This window comes from Labrus mixtus, chromosome 20, assembly GCF_963584025.1.
Source record: "Labrus mixtus chromosome 20, fLabMix1.1, whole genome shotgun sequence".
In the NCBI taxonomy this organism is placed as follows: Eukaryota; Metazoa; Chordata; class Actinopteri; order Labriformes; family Labridae; genus Labrus; species Labrus mixtus.
The window spans coordinates 13,894,640-13,912,061 of NC_083631.1; the positions used below are offsets into that span (position 1 = coordinate 13,894,640).

General features: G+C 43.8%; 1 protein-coding gene across 1 annotated transcript in view; it reads right to left on the reverse strand.

Annotated features, from left to right (window-relative positions):
- The window catches only part of plekhh3 (pleckstrin homology, MyTH4 and FERM domain containing H3), a 31,818-nt gene that overhangs the window by 5,414 nt on the left and 8,982 nt on the right, over nt 1–17,422 (reverse strand). Inside the window, exons 3-9 of the mRNA XM_061065817.1 lie at nt 11,846–11,940; nt 7,793–7,975; nt 6,462–6,619; nt 3,421–3,544; nt 2,508–2,805; nt 547–754; nt 209–336 (exon numbers count right to left, since the gene is read on the reverse strand). Of these exons, the coding sequence (XP_060921800.1) occupies nt 209–336; nt 547–754; nt 2,508–2,805; nt 3,421–3,544; nt 6,462–6,619; nt 7,793–7,975; nt 11,846–11,940 (1,194 nt within the window). The remainder of the gene's footprint in view (nt 1–208; nt 337–546; nt 755–2,507; nt 2,806–3,420; nt 3,545–6,461; nt 6,620–7,792; nt 7,976–11,845; nt 11,941–17,422) is intronic.

Sequence of the window (17,422 nt, forward strand, 5' to 3'; positions counted from 1 at the left end):
TAAACACACAATCCCCCCCCTGCTCTGTACGTGTTCATCTCACGAGTGAAAAAAAATAGCTCAGATTCCTGTCAGACAGAGTGTTTTGATCGTGTGTCTGCCGGCTCGGTTTTTATTGTGTCTGTCTTCCTCAAAGTGTCTGTCTGTTCTGTTTTACAGGGTGAAGACAGACATTTGCTTTTTTTTTTTTTTTTTTTTTTTTTCAAACCTGGTCAGGATGTCTGCGATCAGAGTGCCGCCTGCGATCGGCTGCTCCCACAGTGCGTTCTGCTCGTACAGTGCAAACGTGTTTTTGCTTTCTTGCAGGCTGAGCTTCTCCTGCATCCTTCGAACCACCTGGTAAGGGGGCAAAAAAAAAAAAAAAAAAAAAGAAGATAAATACAGGACCAGTCAAACCAGTTTAAGAGTGTGAAAACAGAATACTTCAAAATGAATTTCTGTCATTACAGTGGCTTACATGTACTAATGTGATTAGAATCCAGATTAGGCTACGTTTAAAAGAGGTTAAAAAGTTGATTTTAGAAGTAGACAAAAAAGAGGCCACACCTCATTGGCAGTCGTGTGTGAGCTAATGTAGAGCTGGCAGGATCCAGGACCAGGGTAGTGCACAGTGCACAGCATCTCCTGTCGGCTCATCAGCATCTGGATCTCCTCCCAGGATGGCACACACTCCCGACACTTGGTCTTCTCCAGAGCCTCGCTGATGAATGACGCATAGTTATCCATCTCCGACTCGGGACTTTGGCTCTGGATCCTGCACGAGAGACGACAAAAGAATGCCAGAAAGAGTGTAAGTGATATGGGTGGATAGGTAACCCGTGTGTGCCTGTGTGCAAGCACACTTACATATACCTCATCTTTTTGATGCAACCAAGTTCTTTATTTTCTCTGGGCTGGCAAAGCTTGAGAGCCAATGAGGCGAGGAATGACTAATGTTCACACTTTAGCTCTTAGGGACTTAAAAAAGCTCAACATCCATCAATCCTCCAAAGAAAAAGGAAAATGACAAAGAAAACATGCTCGACTTCGGGTAGAGTACGAAACAGGAAAAGGTGTTTCCGCTCCTTTGAACCGGAGTGACCTTGCGCTTCCTCCCAGCGGAGGGTCCAGGAGTGGGTAGGTGAGAGAGTGTGTGTGTGCGCTGTTGTTTTAAAAAAAAGAGGGGACACAAAGGCCAGACACTAAAACGGGAGCCTCGGGTCGAACACTCTTTGGGGAGTGTAAAAGCTGTGAATTACAACAAGATGGAGATATGAGCTCAGTACTGGGTGTAAATAGAGGGAAAAATGGGAAGGAAACAATTATACTGAGATGTTCGTCCCAAAAAAAAAACACACCAAAGAAGAGAGAGAGACAAATGAGGGCCTCAAACATTCTGCCAGACAGAGAGAGGCCCTCTCTTTCCCTCCGATTTCTTGCTCTCTCATAACTTTATGGCCACAGGGTAGGATTTGTCCTGCTGAAACATAATTAGGAATGTTCCACTGAGTCTGTGTGATCCTTCCTATACCCTCTCCTGTTCATCCCTCTCTGCTCTTTCCTCCTTTCTAGTCCCTTCCTCCTCCTCCTCCTCCTCCTCCTCATCCTCTGCTTTTTTTCCCCCTCTCTCTTGGCCTATTCTCTCTGACAGCAGACATTCCCTGGGGGTTTCTCAGGGCACTGAGGGAGTGGAGGAGGGTTTCTGGGCCCACAGCCCAGCTCCAGTCTTAGCTCTGCCCAGCTGCAGCCTCAGCGCTGATCCACGGAGCGAGAGTGCGTGAGAGCAAGGGCAAGACGTATCAAAACACACTGGTAGCGAGTTCCACCGCGTTATTATGAATCGGCCTCGCATGCAACAGTTCCATTAGTTGCGCTGTGATTCCAAGCGCTGACTTAAAGATAGAAAACTGAGTGAGAGATTTGATGACATGGCGTTTGACAGAAAATCTAGAGCAGGAGATTATCACTTCTAACAACTAAGAGTAGTATGCTTGGCAGAGGGGCTAATTCAGACCTGCAAATCCAGCTCTAAAACACTGGATCTGTCTGGGCGAACACATGAGGGCATACCCACGCTTCCATATCTAAACTGGTGGTGCTGGCGCCTGCTTGATCCTGTGTATTTCCTGCTACAACTACTACTCCACCTTTATCTCATGCTCTCCTTTGCTATAACCAACATCTGACAATGTCCCATTCCTGTGAGACTGGGGGGGGGGGGGGGGGGGGGCATCTGGTTGCAACAACTTGTGTTCACTCTGACAAACATGAAATAAACACAGCAATAACACCGTTAGCACGCGATGGTGGTTTGTATGAACTTAAACTATCAAGGTAGAAGTCACAATGCATGTTTTCCGTTTTCTTGGAACTATAATACTACGTGGAAGAGATGATATTAACAGCTTTCTCTAGTCAGCAGGATTTATTCATGGTATACTGGATGTATACAAATTATATCAATAACTCTTAAAACATTAAAGTCAAATGCATCATGCCTTTAACATTATTCTTTAAGTGCATCTCACCTCTTGAGGTGGAATCGAAGGTACTTGAGCACTATCGGCCCGGGCAGGAAGGTGCAGCTCATGCAGGTGAGCAGCTGCCAGTAGCGGAGGTGAGCTGCAGTGTACGGGGCAGGCGTGTAGCTGGTCTGCTTCACGAGCTGGCAGTAGACCTCGTCTCGGAGGGGCCGCAGGTCTAAGCAGGTCTGCAGCACGCCCTGGATGATGGAAACCGGCTCTCGTGCCGACTCCAACTGCTGCAGGCAGTTAAAGAGCTTCACGGCCTCCTCACGCACCGAGCCGTAGCCTTTCCCGCTGTGGTCTGAACGAGGAGAGAGAAGAGAAGTGCAATACTATGTTTTACTTTGACTGACTTTTTGTTTTCTTCTCTTTTTTTTAACCCTTTAGAATATCTGTACACTACATACAAAGCTTTTTTATCAGTGACTTTTAAGATGCAACACATTCATTTGTCACACATGTTGTTTTTTCTTTTGTGATTTGCCTGTTTGCACATGTTCTAATGAGCGTGGTAAATAAAAGTCATCATAATAATCTACATTGCTAATGCTAATTCAACTGCACAGTAGTCACACAGATCACCCTGCTTGATTCAAATAAGCAGTAAAAACCCATAAACGGCAACAGTAACAGAAAATGCCTGATACCACGTGACCATACGTAGTTTCTATTACAGCGGCTAGTTTCTATTACACTGCATATATAACTCTTAATATTGTCAGGGCTATTATATTTGAGATTCTTTATTTCACAGCAGTTCCAAAAAAAAAACATCCTTCAGCACTGAGATGTGAGATTACTTGTTGATGATGAAGTGTAGTCATATAAATTCCAAGCACTTTGAAATCAGTACATCTGCAACCCCAAAACACTGTTGCTTTGATATTGTTTGACATTGTAGTTTAAAAATACTTACATGTGTGCTCCAGGCTGCCGTAGGGGAAGGGCAGGAGAGGAGCATACAGGGGGCCCTGGGTGTACTTCAGGACAGGATTGTGCTGGTAGATGTGCTCGACTACTTCAGGGTTGAACTTATTCTCCTACAGGACAGAAGAAAAAAAAAAAACACGACTGATAAAACTACAAACACATTAAAGAACAAACTTTCATATGTCTTCAATATTCCTGCAGCCAACCTGGAAGCAGGTCAGTGAGTGGGTGATTGAGTGGGTCTGTCAGGGGGGGTGAGTGGGGTCGATTTAACCAGGGTCACGATTCAGCTCTGGCAACTTTCAAAGCAGCAGGAAGGTCAAGAGATGACCCAGCAAGCCACACTAGCATGACTGACACGTTATATTTTATCTCCTGGTGTCAATGAGTTTAGTGTGCGTGTGTTGCCTATGGGGATAGATGCCTTCCAGAGGTACAGATGGCATCCATGCTACTGCCCTCCAGCACCTGTTGCTCATTAGTAACGTTGCCACTGCTCTGGCTCTCTCTCTCTTTCTTAACCCCCCCCCCCACCCCAAAAGAAAAAGAAAAAAATCAGCCACTCTTTCTCTCTGCCTGCAAGACAAGCCTGCTTTCACCGCTCCTTAGTGGGCCAAAGTTGACACATTCTTCTGAAGAGTTTGGTGCACACTGGTGACAGGCCTGTCTGCTTGAAATGTGTGGCAGAAGATGTTGCTCTATGGACCAGATGCAAGGAGAAGTAGCACCCCAGATGAAATCCATACACCGTTCATACAGTACATGGTGGACCTACAGACTATGCCCTGTCCACTTCGGACCTCCACCTACACATGTGGCAGTTCAACTTTTTCTGAAATACACTTGTTTTTATTGTTTTAAGGAGTGTGTTGTGTTGCAGTCAATTTATTTGGGATGGACCAGTAGCTTTCAAAAGTCTCTTCAGCAACTGTTCCCCCGAAATAAATGAGCACAACATAGTGTTTCCTCTTTAATTCAACGAATACGGTTATTGTTAAGAAGAAGAAGAAGAATTTATACTTTATTGATCCCGCGAGGGGAAATTCGTTTTTTTACACTCTGTCTAGTAAACATGCTACACAAACATGAACTGAAATACACACACATGCACAAACAGGATCCTGTGGACATGCACTAATGGAGAGGTCTCAGAGTGAGGGGGCTGCCCTACGGCGGGCGCTCCTGAGCTTGTGGGGGGGGGGGGGGTTAGGTGCCTTGCTCAAGGGCACCTCGGCAGTGCTCAGGAAGTGGCCTGGCACCTCTCCAGCTACCAGACCAATTTCCGGACTTGGTCCGTGCCGGGACCTGAACCGGCGACCTTCCGATTCCCAACCCAAGTCCCTACAGACTGAGCTACTGCCGCCCACAAGGGTCTACAAGGCAGATTTTCTTTTTCGCTTCAAGCTGTAGCCACACGTCCCATTTCCAGTTTATATGCTATGCTAAGTTAGAAACTTGCTGGTGATACAAATATTTGAAAAACTGGAGTGGTATCTACAGTATCTCCTTACAAACGTCTTCAGTATCGAAGGCCAACAGTATTGTACTTCTAATGCGATGAACTTTAGTTTCTAAGGTTAATTCTTGATTATTACAGTTCAGGTTTTCTTTTCATAGTTTTGTCCGTCATTAATAAAACTGTGCTCTTTAGAGTACTTCTAACAACTGCTTGTTCAGCAGTTACGCCAACATTACAATGAGCTCAGCAGAGGAACAGGACGCAGGCAGTAAGATGAGAAACCATATTATTAAACAGCTAGGGATCTAAATAAACCATTTGATTTTTGTAAAAACAAGACTGAGTGCACCTGAAATGTTACTTATAATGCGTCAATGCCATGAAATCCTTGTTTTTGTACAGAAGAAGCTCTGAGTTGTGGTGTTTTCTGTGACTTTAAAAGGGGCATTTAAGGTGACAATGTTTCTTACTTTAGATTTCATTTTTGTTAAGTTGCTACTTTCCAGATATTCGCTTTTTTTGTGTGTGTATGAGTGTGTACCAAGGTGTAAAAACAAAAACTATCCTTAAAATGCATTCTAGTACAGATTTAAGATTTCTTCTATTCAATTGTTCTTCAGATCTTTTCTGCATTTTTCTTTCATCTTTTTTTTCCACCACAATGCCTCTGATTGTAAGTCTAAGGCTAAAACTGCAATCCCTGCTCTCCAATTTGTCTGTTGCTGGAACATGAATCTATGCTTTTAAGATAAGCAGGCAGGCCTGTGGAAACAATGCCCTTTCTGTTCATTCTCCCTTTGATTTTTGTGTTGCAGCAGCTCTAATCTCACATTTTGAGAGGGAAAATACCACACCTATTTGAGAAAGTGTGCCTGTGTTCAAAGGTCAGGAATAGAGAAGCAACAGTGAGAAAGAGTGTTAGAGAGAAACACTGACGGCATGTCTTTCTGGAGAAGAAGCCAAACAATAAATAAGGAGATCTTAAAAAGCAGCCCCCCCGCCCTTCCCCTCCTTTCCTACAGCATACACACTTGGCCCCTCCTGCTAAAGCAGACGGAGGCTAGCAGATTAACCACTTTCTCTCAGGTTAGAGACTCTCTGTGAGAGATTACAGTGACAGGAGGCCAGGCACAAGACTGCTTATCTAGCTCTGCACCCTCAGCGAAAAAAGGCCCCTCTTTTCACTGCCGGGGAAGAGTTATTCAAGACGAGTCATCAGGGCTCTCTAGCAAACCCCTTTTCTAAAAAAGACTTCACTTTCCTTTAACATGAGAAAGTCAATCCAAACGCATCCTGTCTAATCCAATGTCTGTGAGCACTTCTCTCTATTTCTCTTGAAATAGCCTCTCTGCTTCAGGTCTGTCATTATGTCCTGTCCACGTGTGGTGGAATACGATGAAGTCATTCAAAAAAAAAAAAAAAAAAAAGGCGAGCATAGCGAACTTTGGACTCCCCCTGGCCCAGCGAGAACCTCATGGTTTCCATGGTAACAGAGGGAGGGACACACTCGGGTTGAGCAGCCTCAAATGTATGCTTAATGTTTTGAGGTGTGTTTTGTAGTTGCCCACCTCGATGTCTCGAATCAGGAGCTGTGTTGGCGTTTCCACTGGTGCTTTGGTATCGATGATTTTCTGGACGGCACATGCCCAGTGCACCGCCTCGTTGAAGTGCTTGGTGTACAACCTGTAGCAGTGCTTCCTCCCATACACAGTGATACTCCAGTGGCCTTAGAGGAAGATGAAGAGAAACATCACATTTTACATTACATTCAAAACCACAGCTCCACTTCTGACAGTGTTGTTTTAATAAATGGGGAAGACAACAGTGAAATGTTCCGTGCACAGGACACCATGCTTATCTAGCGTGACTCCCTCTCCCTGACTTCCTCTCTCAGTTTCACTGAGGACCAAAGGTCAGCCTGAAAGGAACCTCAGACCATGCCAAAACCAAACCAGGACAGTTGTTCTACAGATGAGTTAGAACACAAATGTTTAACCCCTCAGTGAGTCTTCTTTTGGTCACCCTGCAATAAAGATGAAAAAAAAAAAGGCACACTTCCTCCTTGCGCTGAGGAAGTATTACACATTGCATTCTGTTCTGATCTGCAGCCCTATGCTGTCAGGCTCTTCTGCCGTATGACTTGGCAACATATAACCTTCTTTGCCAATGTTCTTGGTAAAGTACAAACCCGAAAAAATATGAGGTTAGGACATTGTTGTATTGATTGAGCAATTTGAGCCTGATTACGTTACCCTCTTCTGTAATGGGTCAATAACGCCAGAGATATGACCTTTAAAGAGAACTCCATGGTAAACAGAGGAAGTGCATGTTTCACGCAACTCTTAGGTGACACATTTCAAGGAGGAACATAAAGTTATACAACGGTGAAACAGATAGTAGAGCTTGTGACAAAGAAAAGCACACTTCTGCCCTGATAAGTCCCCTGGAATATTTAGTCAATACGATCCTTGTTTGTGGGTTTGGGTGTACAAAAGTAAAGTCATCCCTCTGTCTCTTCCAAAATAGCAAAGACTTTCCTCTTTATTCTGCATTTCTTTTGTCTCTATTCATCAGAAAAAGGAGGGACATGCCCGCGCTGATTACTCAAACGGGAGGTTGCTTGACCTACCTTGAGCCCTGTACTGAACCAAACGCAGCTGGGGCTTCCCAAACTTACTCACAGTTACAAAACTCTTGGGAAAGGAAAGGGACCACAAAACATCACTTCCATATCAAAAGCCCCAGGGGAAAAAAAATCCTAGGAACTTTTTGAAAATGTCTGACCACTAAACCGTAGAGTGAATTTACAAAAAGGAGTTACGGGACTCCACAGAGATTATAGCTGTTTAAACACGAGTGTGAGTCAGCTATGCATCAGCCCTGTCTGTGTGCCCCTCACCCGTCTCCTTGTACGTCTGCTTGTCTGGCCAGATGACAGAGCAGAGGTTGGTGAGGACCAGTGTTCCTAGTCTGCGGGCCCCTTTCTCTGGTCCACTGTAGTAGTCCAGGGAGTCCTGGCTCAGCACGAACCAGTACCGGCGCTGCTTGATCCAGTTGCCTCTCACCTCCCGTAGCAGCCATCCTTTAATAATGAAAGTCACAAAGGTGTCATATGGAAACTCACAATACAAATAGGCTCTCATGTATTTGACTTGATAAGTCCAATAAATAACTTTAACTGTAACCTCAGACCTGGTTCATGGTTATGGTCTTTTTAATCAATATATCCAAAGTCTGCATATAAATGATCAATTTTAAGAGCCCACTTCTGTTTTTCCTTTTTTGTTTGTTTCTTTTCCTTCAGAGTGAAACATACATTGTAGTCTTGGCTGGATAAACAAGGCATCCAATAAATCAGATTGAGCTCTTGAATTCAGACATTATGAAAGAAGTTTAAAGACAAAGCTGGTATTCAAGAAACTCCATTTATTTACAGCTCTGCATGCCAGCATAAGCCCAATATACTCACTGAGAGTGTGCTTACCAATACTCAGTATACGATAATTATAAGATAAGAATACACTTCTTTAATCCTTACTATGATAAATATTCTCTAAAGCCTCCAGAGTAATAACGGTTAGAGTCTGGAGACAATCAAGTAAGTCATCAGAAACAAGAAAGTCGCCAATCAGTTCTGCTTTTGTCCTCACCAATACTAAAGCCTTTTATTATGATATTAGAGAAGTCCCTGTGTGTCCAGTTCATCATATTAAGACCTTACACTTGAAAGGTCTGGGTGGGAGGTTGGCTCGTCAATGAGATCCTAAACCAGTACTGCTTCACCGTGTCTTTGCTCAGAATAATCCCCGCAGCATGTAATTGTCTATAAAGTTTGTTGCAGTCTGAATGTTACTGCCTTGTCGGGGTAAGTACTAAGGGAGATAAAAAAATACAGCCAGCTAATGGCACGAGCATTAAAGCCTGCGTGTAGCCTAGATAATTACCACTTTAGAGGTTGACAGAGTGAGAAAAGGGGAGAGAGAGAGAGAGAGAGTGAGAGAGAGAAAGAGAGAAATGTACTGGAACAGTGTGAAACAAAGAGGGCTGATTAGACAAGCTCTTAGCCAACTCAGAGGCACGCTCATTGGCCTTGCCAGGCCTGGCTCTACTACGCAGAACTGTTGTGTTCCCAAAGACCTGAGGGACTGCTACAGCCCAAACTCTTTTCTTCCCCTTCAGAATCATGTGCAAATCGTTCCAAATAAACATCTAATATAGATTTTCTGAAAAGTATTTTGTCAAAATGCTGCCTGCCTGGAGGGAGAATGCCTGCTGAGCATTATTGAGCCTTAATAGGGGGTCAAAGTTCATCAGAAGGACTGATGAAGCCCACCCAGACACCTTCTGTACTCTGGTAGTTTCACAACTGTTGGATTTGTACATTCAACATTGTTCTGATGGCATGCACGTTCATATTTGAAGGGCGTTTTAAAAAAAGGAACAATTAGGCAGTTTCCTCATACCCAGTGAAAACTGCAATGACACCACATCAGCATCACAACTTCCTCTGTGGTTAGAAAGCTGGGTGACACCTGTTAGCCAGTGCTCATTTTGGCTCCATCTATTTCCCTTTAATATGCTCTTATTCTCTTCCGAACCCGATTAACTTTTATTTCCCCCATTTATCTTCTGCAAGTCTTCTCCTAGTGTTAAAAAGTGTCTTTCTTTAGGCAGCGCAAAGCTTCCACGGCCTCACTGCGACTCCAACATAAAAATAAAAAGAGAGATCAGAGGTGAAGGATCAGCCTCTCAGGCTATGTTTCCTGTTAAAAATGCTTCTATGTGGTATAAGTGACGGGCCTGAACCCACCATAATCCCACCCAATATAGCCTAAAGCAAAAAAAAACTGAAGGTACTTAACACTACAACACAGGGGGGCGGCATCAGAACCAAATGTGAAATGGATAAATAAAAACCATGAGATAAATCAGACTGATCTTGCTGACAGACTGGTTGTGGGACACTGGGAACGCAGACAAGCCGACTGGGTGAGAGACATGGCGAGAGGGGCATTCCTGCTGCCGAGACGCCTCTGTGACAGTCATGGGACATCCCACAGATGCTGCTCTTTTTGGGAACTACAACCAGTAGTACTAAAGAAAGAGAGAGAGGCAGAAGGAGAAAGAGCAGCAACTGGGACCCCCTGTGCACCCCTCCCATAGTCCCCCCCCATCTGGATCCCATCTCCGTGGCCTACTAATGTCTCCCCTGGGGGCCACGGCTCGCCGTTAATTTGTTTCATTTGTGACCTCTAACCCCCAGCGCCCTGCCCCCTCTTACAGAGATTGAGCAAACAATCTCTCTCTCTCTCTCTGTGCATTTCCGTCTCTTTACTGCAAGCCTCCTGTCTCTCCTGTTTCCTGAAAGTTTGCTTCACAGTTTCTTAAATTTCACAATGACATATGAAATAGCCAATCAAAAGACAACAACAATTATGAGGACTTAAGACTGCAAGATCTGCCAATTTTCCTGATTTTATAGTTTTGACAATGTGGATTTCTTTTTTTTTAAAACCACTTTGAGAGGAAGACAGTTTAAATAAAACAAATTCTAACCAGGCCTGGACCTCACATTTATATATCAGACTCATTTAAGTAAGCTGCAGAGTGTGAGTAACTCTTCCTCATGACAGCAGTACTTCATTTCAAATGTTAACAGAAAAATATTTTTAAATGTCTTTCAGCCACAACTCCATGAGTTTTACAATTCAACCCCCATCATCAGTCCACATCGCCAATGTCATGGCCTATTTCAGATACTGGGGCAATATTAACCCTTTATAGCCCGAGGATGTGCTAATGAAAAAACATCAATACCAAACCAGGGGAAAGGCCATAATCGAAGAACTTTGGAGAACATATCCTTGTGCAACAAAGAGGAACGAGAGGGGTTATCTAATGCCTCGAGGTGTTCTACTTCTGTGCTGTTATAGTTCGGTCTGTTGAAGTAAGGGGGTGTGATTCACAGCTGAAATCCCACGTGACAGTGTACTCAATAGCCGAAAGGAAAAAAGTAGCAGTTCTGTGTTTTGGAGGGAAACTGTCTTCTTCAAACAGTAAGACATGGACAGAGAGAGAGAGAGAGGGCACAGCAGTGAGGGAGGGGCACTAGCCAAGGGTGCATAGTAACTGCTGTCAGAATTAGGCAATCTGACTGCCGCCATTCCAAACAGGACGCAACTTATCCAAGTGCTGGCATTTTACTGCTCCCCACAAGTCGCAGGCCAGGAGGAAAAAAAGAATCGCACGGAAATAACTTCTGACATCATTCCTCAAAAGCAGCAGACACCCAAGGTGGCGCCCCCTGATGCCTGCAGCAATCCTAACATGAACACAGGGGGGGAGGGGGGGGGGGGGAGTGTTGTGGGCCACATGTGGTCACAGAGGGAGCTGCTACAGGGCGACAGCGCAGCATGGAGCAGGGATACTAGTTACTAGGAGACAATTATTATAAAGGGTAAGAAAAACTTGATTCATAAGATGAACAGTGCAAACTCAGCTTTGATAAGAGCACGTCAATAAATGGAAGGACAAAGTAGGGCTGCAGGTAAGGCTTCATGTATGGATATTTGTTTTCATAATAAACGGTTCAGTCACAAAATTGCAAAGAAAATAAATGGGGGAGTATGCCCATTCAGGTTTTCAAAAAGCCAAAAGGTGTTACTGAGCAGTGTGAAGTCACAGGCAAATATCCAAATGGGACAATTAAGTTAATCTTATCTTACATCTTCAAATATTGTATTTCCAACAGTCCAAACCACAGACATATTCTAAATTTGCATAAATAAATACTAGAGAAGCAACTTTTTTCATTAACCTAGCTGTTGGTGAGTGAGTGAGTTTAAATTGTGAATCAGCTACGGGTTCACCACAACCAAACACAGCAGGTGGATGCCTTCAAAATACAGGACGAGCAGAGTAATGGTGGCGCACTGTGCCATGTCAGACTTACCTTTGACCAGCAGTTCAGACTCTTCCTCCAGGCCCATCTTATTCTTTTCAATGATCAGGCTCTTCATCTCTTCAGAGCCCTCCGAGACAGTGTGTCTGCGTGGAGGAACAGAAAGAGAAATGTAAATAACCTGGCCTCCCTCTCAACTCCGGTCTTCCCTTGACTACTCCCTCCCATTGGATAGCTAATTGGCCAAAGAGGCACCCAGTTGGCTTTGAACCCCCAACACCATGTGACACCGTGCCAACTACAAGTCTCTCTGATACTCTGTAGTGGGGGGGGGGGGGTTCACACAGGGGGGACTGGAAGAAGTGCCACGAATATCTGTCCTCCAGCATTCTTCCACTTTCCCTCCCTAGCAGCACGCGGGCACACAAACACACACTGATACATACCACACCACTGTGGACAGCTCATCTCTCTTTTATCACTTTGGCGGGCCGGGCCGGGCCGAGCGGGAGCGACTGAAAATAAACGTGACAGAGCGACGCCGGCCTGACTCTCGGCCAGCCAGCTCATGCCAGTAAGAGGAAGGCGCAAGGTTCAAGAGGTTACAGCTTTTGGATGGTTAAAACCAGAAACATCAAAGACATCTGTAAATCAGCTGACCCGCTGATCTTCAGTGCCTCTTGATCATTTTTTCCGGCCCTCCGCCCGCCCGCTACACACTAGGATGCTTCAGCATTGGACCAGGAATGGTTGGCGTCAGACTCAAGACTTTATTATCTCAGACCAAGGCCCATTTCCAGCGTATTGGATTGTTTAGAAGTTGCATTTTTCCTAATCCTTTATCTATTTATTCATTAAACACTCCCATTCCTGAGTCTAACCACCATGTGAGTTATCAGTAAAAAGCCACACCTTCCTTCCTGTCCTATTCCCCCCCCCCCCCTCCCAGGATCACTTCTCAGGAAATGAATTGACCCCTCCCTCCCAGGGTTATTTGCCCTCTAGTCACCTACTCCCACGCCAGCTGATTTATGTCCTTATTGATCCGATGATTCCGGAGGGTTCCTCCTTACGGAAGACAGCAGTAATCAATGACTCTAAATATACCTTATCTGCTTTGACTCAGCTTACATGACTGCAGAAGCCATTTCCTTTGCGTACATGTGCACTGACCTGATCCCGTCTCTGACTCTTGTTTATCATGTTGACCTCTATAACAATGCTGGCAAACAGAGACTACAATGCGTAACTGCATACAAATGTTTCCCCGTTATAAAAAAAAAAGTATTCGCAGTCGTAGGTCTGGCCTATCGCCATCAGTCTCTAATTCAAGACATTATTCAGACACAGTGAAACTCTATATTGTTGGCCAGCTTTCCTGTGTGTATGTGAGGTGGTACACGGCATCACAAGCGAGCAGACTTAGGACAGAGTCAGAGTGGTGTCACATTATACTCGGTCTGACTCTTATGGGACCTCTGACAGTCTGTGCATCCAAAAGGACTCCACTTAAAAGGCATCAAAATAAACACAGAAATGTGACCACGTCTCTCATTTGAGCTTGTTAATAACTCCTGCTACATAATTCAGACGTGCACGCAGACAGGGTCTATATGTTGCCCGAACGGGAGAGGGATTACAGTCATAGTAAGAGAGGCACCCTGGCTGGAGTGTAAAGCCTGTAGTGCACCGCAAGGGTGTTTATGTTCAATGCCTTGGATAAATGTGTGCTGTTGTCGAAAATGTCAAGAGCAATAAAAAAATAAAAAAAACAATCCTTACAGTTATGGTGTAAGATTAAGAGATTAAGATTTACTTTATTGATCATGCAACTTTAAGTCATGCAACACACACATAGGCTGAAATATACACACACATGCAGAAACAGGATCCTATGGACATGCACTAATGGAGAGATGTCGGAGTGGGGTTCCTGAGCTGATGGTGGAGGGGGGGGGGGGGGGATTCAGTGCCTTGCTCAAGGGCACCTCGGCAATGCTCAGGAGGTGATCTGGCACCTCTCCAGCTACCAGACCAACTTCGAGATTTGGTCCGCACCGGGACCTGAACCCGAACCCGGCGACCCTCCGGTTCCCAGCCCAAGCTACTGTCGCTCCCATTGTATGTATCGTGAGATTATGAGGAACACATGATCGTCCATTTTGGAAAGTGTTCTTTGAATTCAAAAAAAAAAAAAAAAAAAGTCAATTTCTTTGTGACCTGGATGTTTTTCCATTGCCATGCCAACATAAATCTGTTTTTCTGCATTTTATAATCATCTGCACCCATCTTTATAACGCGAGATACGTTACGGGTCTACGCCACAGCTCTTATTACACCTTGTGGAAAAGAGACTGAGGATTAAAAAGAAGTCCATACCCAGGTTCTGACATTTATTCTAGCCCATTGCGTCCCAAAGTAACAAGTCTAAGGAAAAAGCAGCTTGTTATAATGACATCGTAAAGCTGTCTCTACAAAGTGTGACATGTGTTTCTTTATGAGAACAAACTCTTCTGGTTCTCATATGACTTCTTCATTCTTTCCTCCTTCCTCTAAATTCCACAAAACGTTTGTCTGTAAAATGAGACCGGCCCACACGTTGAACAGAGTTGAATGTTGTCTCAGACTAAAGACACTCTAGTTGACCTCTGACATTAAGTCATAAAAGGTGGGTCATTTTATTTCTTGTTATCAGGGTGATACGAAGATATAAAGTAGGACTAGAGCCTGGATTAAATTAACAACATAAATAGACAACAGACCAACTTGTCTGTGCCGGGCCAGCTCAATGGTCCAGGTCATAGAAAACATGAAGTTAACAATGAAGTGAATTTGCTTTTTCAATACTTATCCAAAGAGCATGAAGAAATGGAGCAAAAGAAACTCACTGAAATAATTCTACTCATGACAACAAAAAAATATTTTTAGTCTTTTTTTTTTTTTACAATGTACAAGTTTTACATGAACTTAAATGTGTTATGTAACATCTGTATAGCATCATTTAATATCTCCTTTTTGTTCAGTTGCCCACCATTCTATGGATTAAAAAAATAAAAATAAAAGATGGCTGACGAAAAAAAACAAAACACTAAAATGTATCACTTCCTGGGGAAGGCGTTTGTGCAATGTTGAGGGATGTGGAGTCTTTGGATCTCCACAGCTGTCCAGCAGCTCTTAAACCCCCCCCCCCCCCCCCAACATTCACTCAACCCCCCCCAACGCAACCGCACCCAGAAGCCCCAGAACAGGCCGTGACAGTGGGGCCTCTAGTGGGTAACTTCCTGGAGGGGCAGGAAACAATTTGACATGGAGATTACTTGGACAGCTCGGAGAATAGAGGGAGTAGAACAGCGACAGAGAGTACCTTGAGGACTCAAAATCAGCTACTGCAGAGGAGGGGCATCATAGGAATAAGCCCCACATTTTGGATGTCTTATAAAATGCTATTCAATCGTTTGTCTTCAGTACGCACTTCACACGCAAAAGTAAGTATTTTTATCTCAAAGGTATCGGGGCAGGCAGGATAGGAACTTTTCTTTGTGAATTGGGCTAAAAATACATCCCTTTAAACTCCCAAAGCAAAGTTGAGTGAGCTTAGCCAAGGGAATTAACTGCTAGCTCTCAACATGGGAGGGGGTGTCGACACATTGTGCTGTATGTGAATGACGATAACATGAGCTGTTAAATACTATCCATCATTGTCATCAGTGCTGTAGTTTGTGTGTCGTGTGTTCAGCAGGAGTACAAGTCACTAAGTGTTTAACTACCTGGAATAAAGACAGAGGGAGCAACACAGCAAAAAAAAACAACCAAAAAAACCAAAGGATTCAAAGGAATGTAAAAACTATTTAAGAATTTTCACCAGTCAAAATGACTGTCTTACATTACTTATAACTCTTAGCAAAGAATCACACAGCTTAATGATTTAAACTGAACAATTGTACTGCTAATGATGCTTAGGATACTGTGAATGAAAAGTGAAGCTCAGCTAAGTTGTCGGAGGTTTGCTGGTGATTACATGACGTCAGCAAACATTTACCCGTTCTGAGAGCAGAGATACAGGTATTCTTTGTCCCACCCTAACAGGTGCAACAAAACTAAAAAAGGAGAGTCGAGAAGTCTGTACACGCCCACGTAGTCATGACGAGAGGCCTAATCAGCCACATGAGGAACAACATGTGTGGCTGCGAGGTTAGCTAGTGAGGATTTTAGTACAATAAAGTACTATCCTATCCTATCTTTAAAGACTGTTTTTATGCCAGTTAACACCTCAGCTCAACTCGACATAAATCTCGCTCATCATTCCTGTATTGACTTTGTCCTGTTTTCAAACTTGACTTTGTGTCAAGTGTCACTATTGTGGTTTCTGTATAAAGTACAATTTCCAACGATCAAATAAAAGTTGCCACAATAATTTGAACTGTCTCTGTCAGCCGACATATTTCGAGTCAGGTAAGTACATTCCTGACAGTCATAACAACTCCAACTTCATGCAAGGGAATAGTTAATGGACTTGGACTTGTATGAGACTTGTCTAGTCTGCCGAGTACCAACTGCTCAAATCGCGTTGCCATGTAGGCCACTACAGTCACATTCACCCATTCACACCACTTTAACATACTGATGGCAGAAGCAGCTAGATGAAGTACCCATCCATTCACACCGGAGATATTTGGGGTTCAGTGTCCTGCCCAGGGACTCTCCAGCTCTACTGACATTATGTAAATGCAGCACTATGAATGAATATATAAGTTGGATGCATACATCCCTGTTTTGAGAAGCAGATGATGATGAAATAAGGTCATCATAAGTGATTTGCATCATATTGTCTGGAGTCCCTTCATGGCTGTGACGATAAGGACTCTTAAATAAAACATATATGAGCTGCACAGACAGTCCATTAGTTTGCTACAATGTATTTGGTGGGAGCTGCCTGAGCGATGAGTAATTGATTTTAGTCCATGGTGAAATCAAATGGCGAGACGCTAATTAAAGTTAGAGAAGTAGCGTCCTTGCTGTCGGGCTTCGGTGACCGCAGTGGAAACAGTGGGGACATGTCCCAGCATACAAAGCAGAGCCTTGTCACCACAACTATATACATGCTTGCAAAAAAAAAAAGACCTTTGTTTAAATGTTTTACAGTAATCAGATTTTCTTCTTTTTTTTTTTTTTCAGACCGAAAAGACGATCAAACAAATGACCTCAAAGCTGCAGCCTTTTGTTGGATGTTTAGGATCATGTTGTGTTTACAAGTTTTGGCCATACATCAAGTCACACAGCTCATGGAACTGCTGAGGATTTAAAAAAAAAAAAAAAAAAAAAAAAAAAAAAAAACACCATCTAAGACAACCTTCATTGAAATGTAGAGGGTAATACTGGAGCGCTAAATAATCAGCTCCTCTTCGTAGGAATACATTTCGCTCCATTTAGTCTCAATCCCCTCCCCCACAGTGCATCATGGGCCTCTGGCTGAAGCTGGGCTGGTGGGAAAATGGGAATGTGGTGATTAAGACTGGGCCAATATGACCTCCCAGCTAAAAATACGCTGTTTACTTAAGACCACTGCCAAGAAACTCTGGACTAGGCCAGGGAAGGAGGGGGGGGGAAAAATCATGTTTTGAGAAAGGA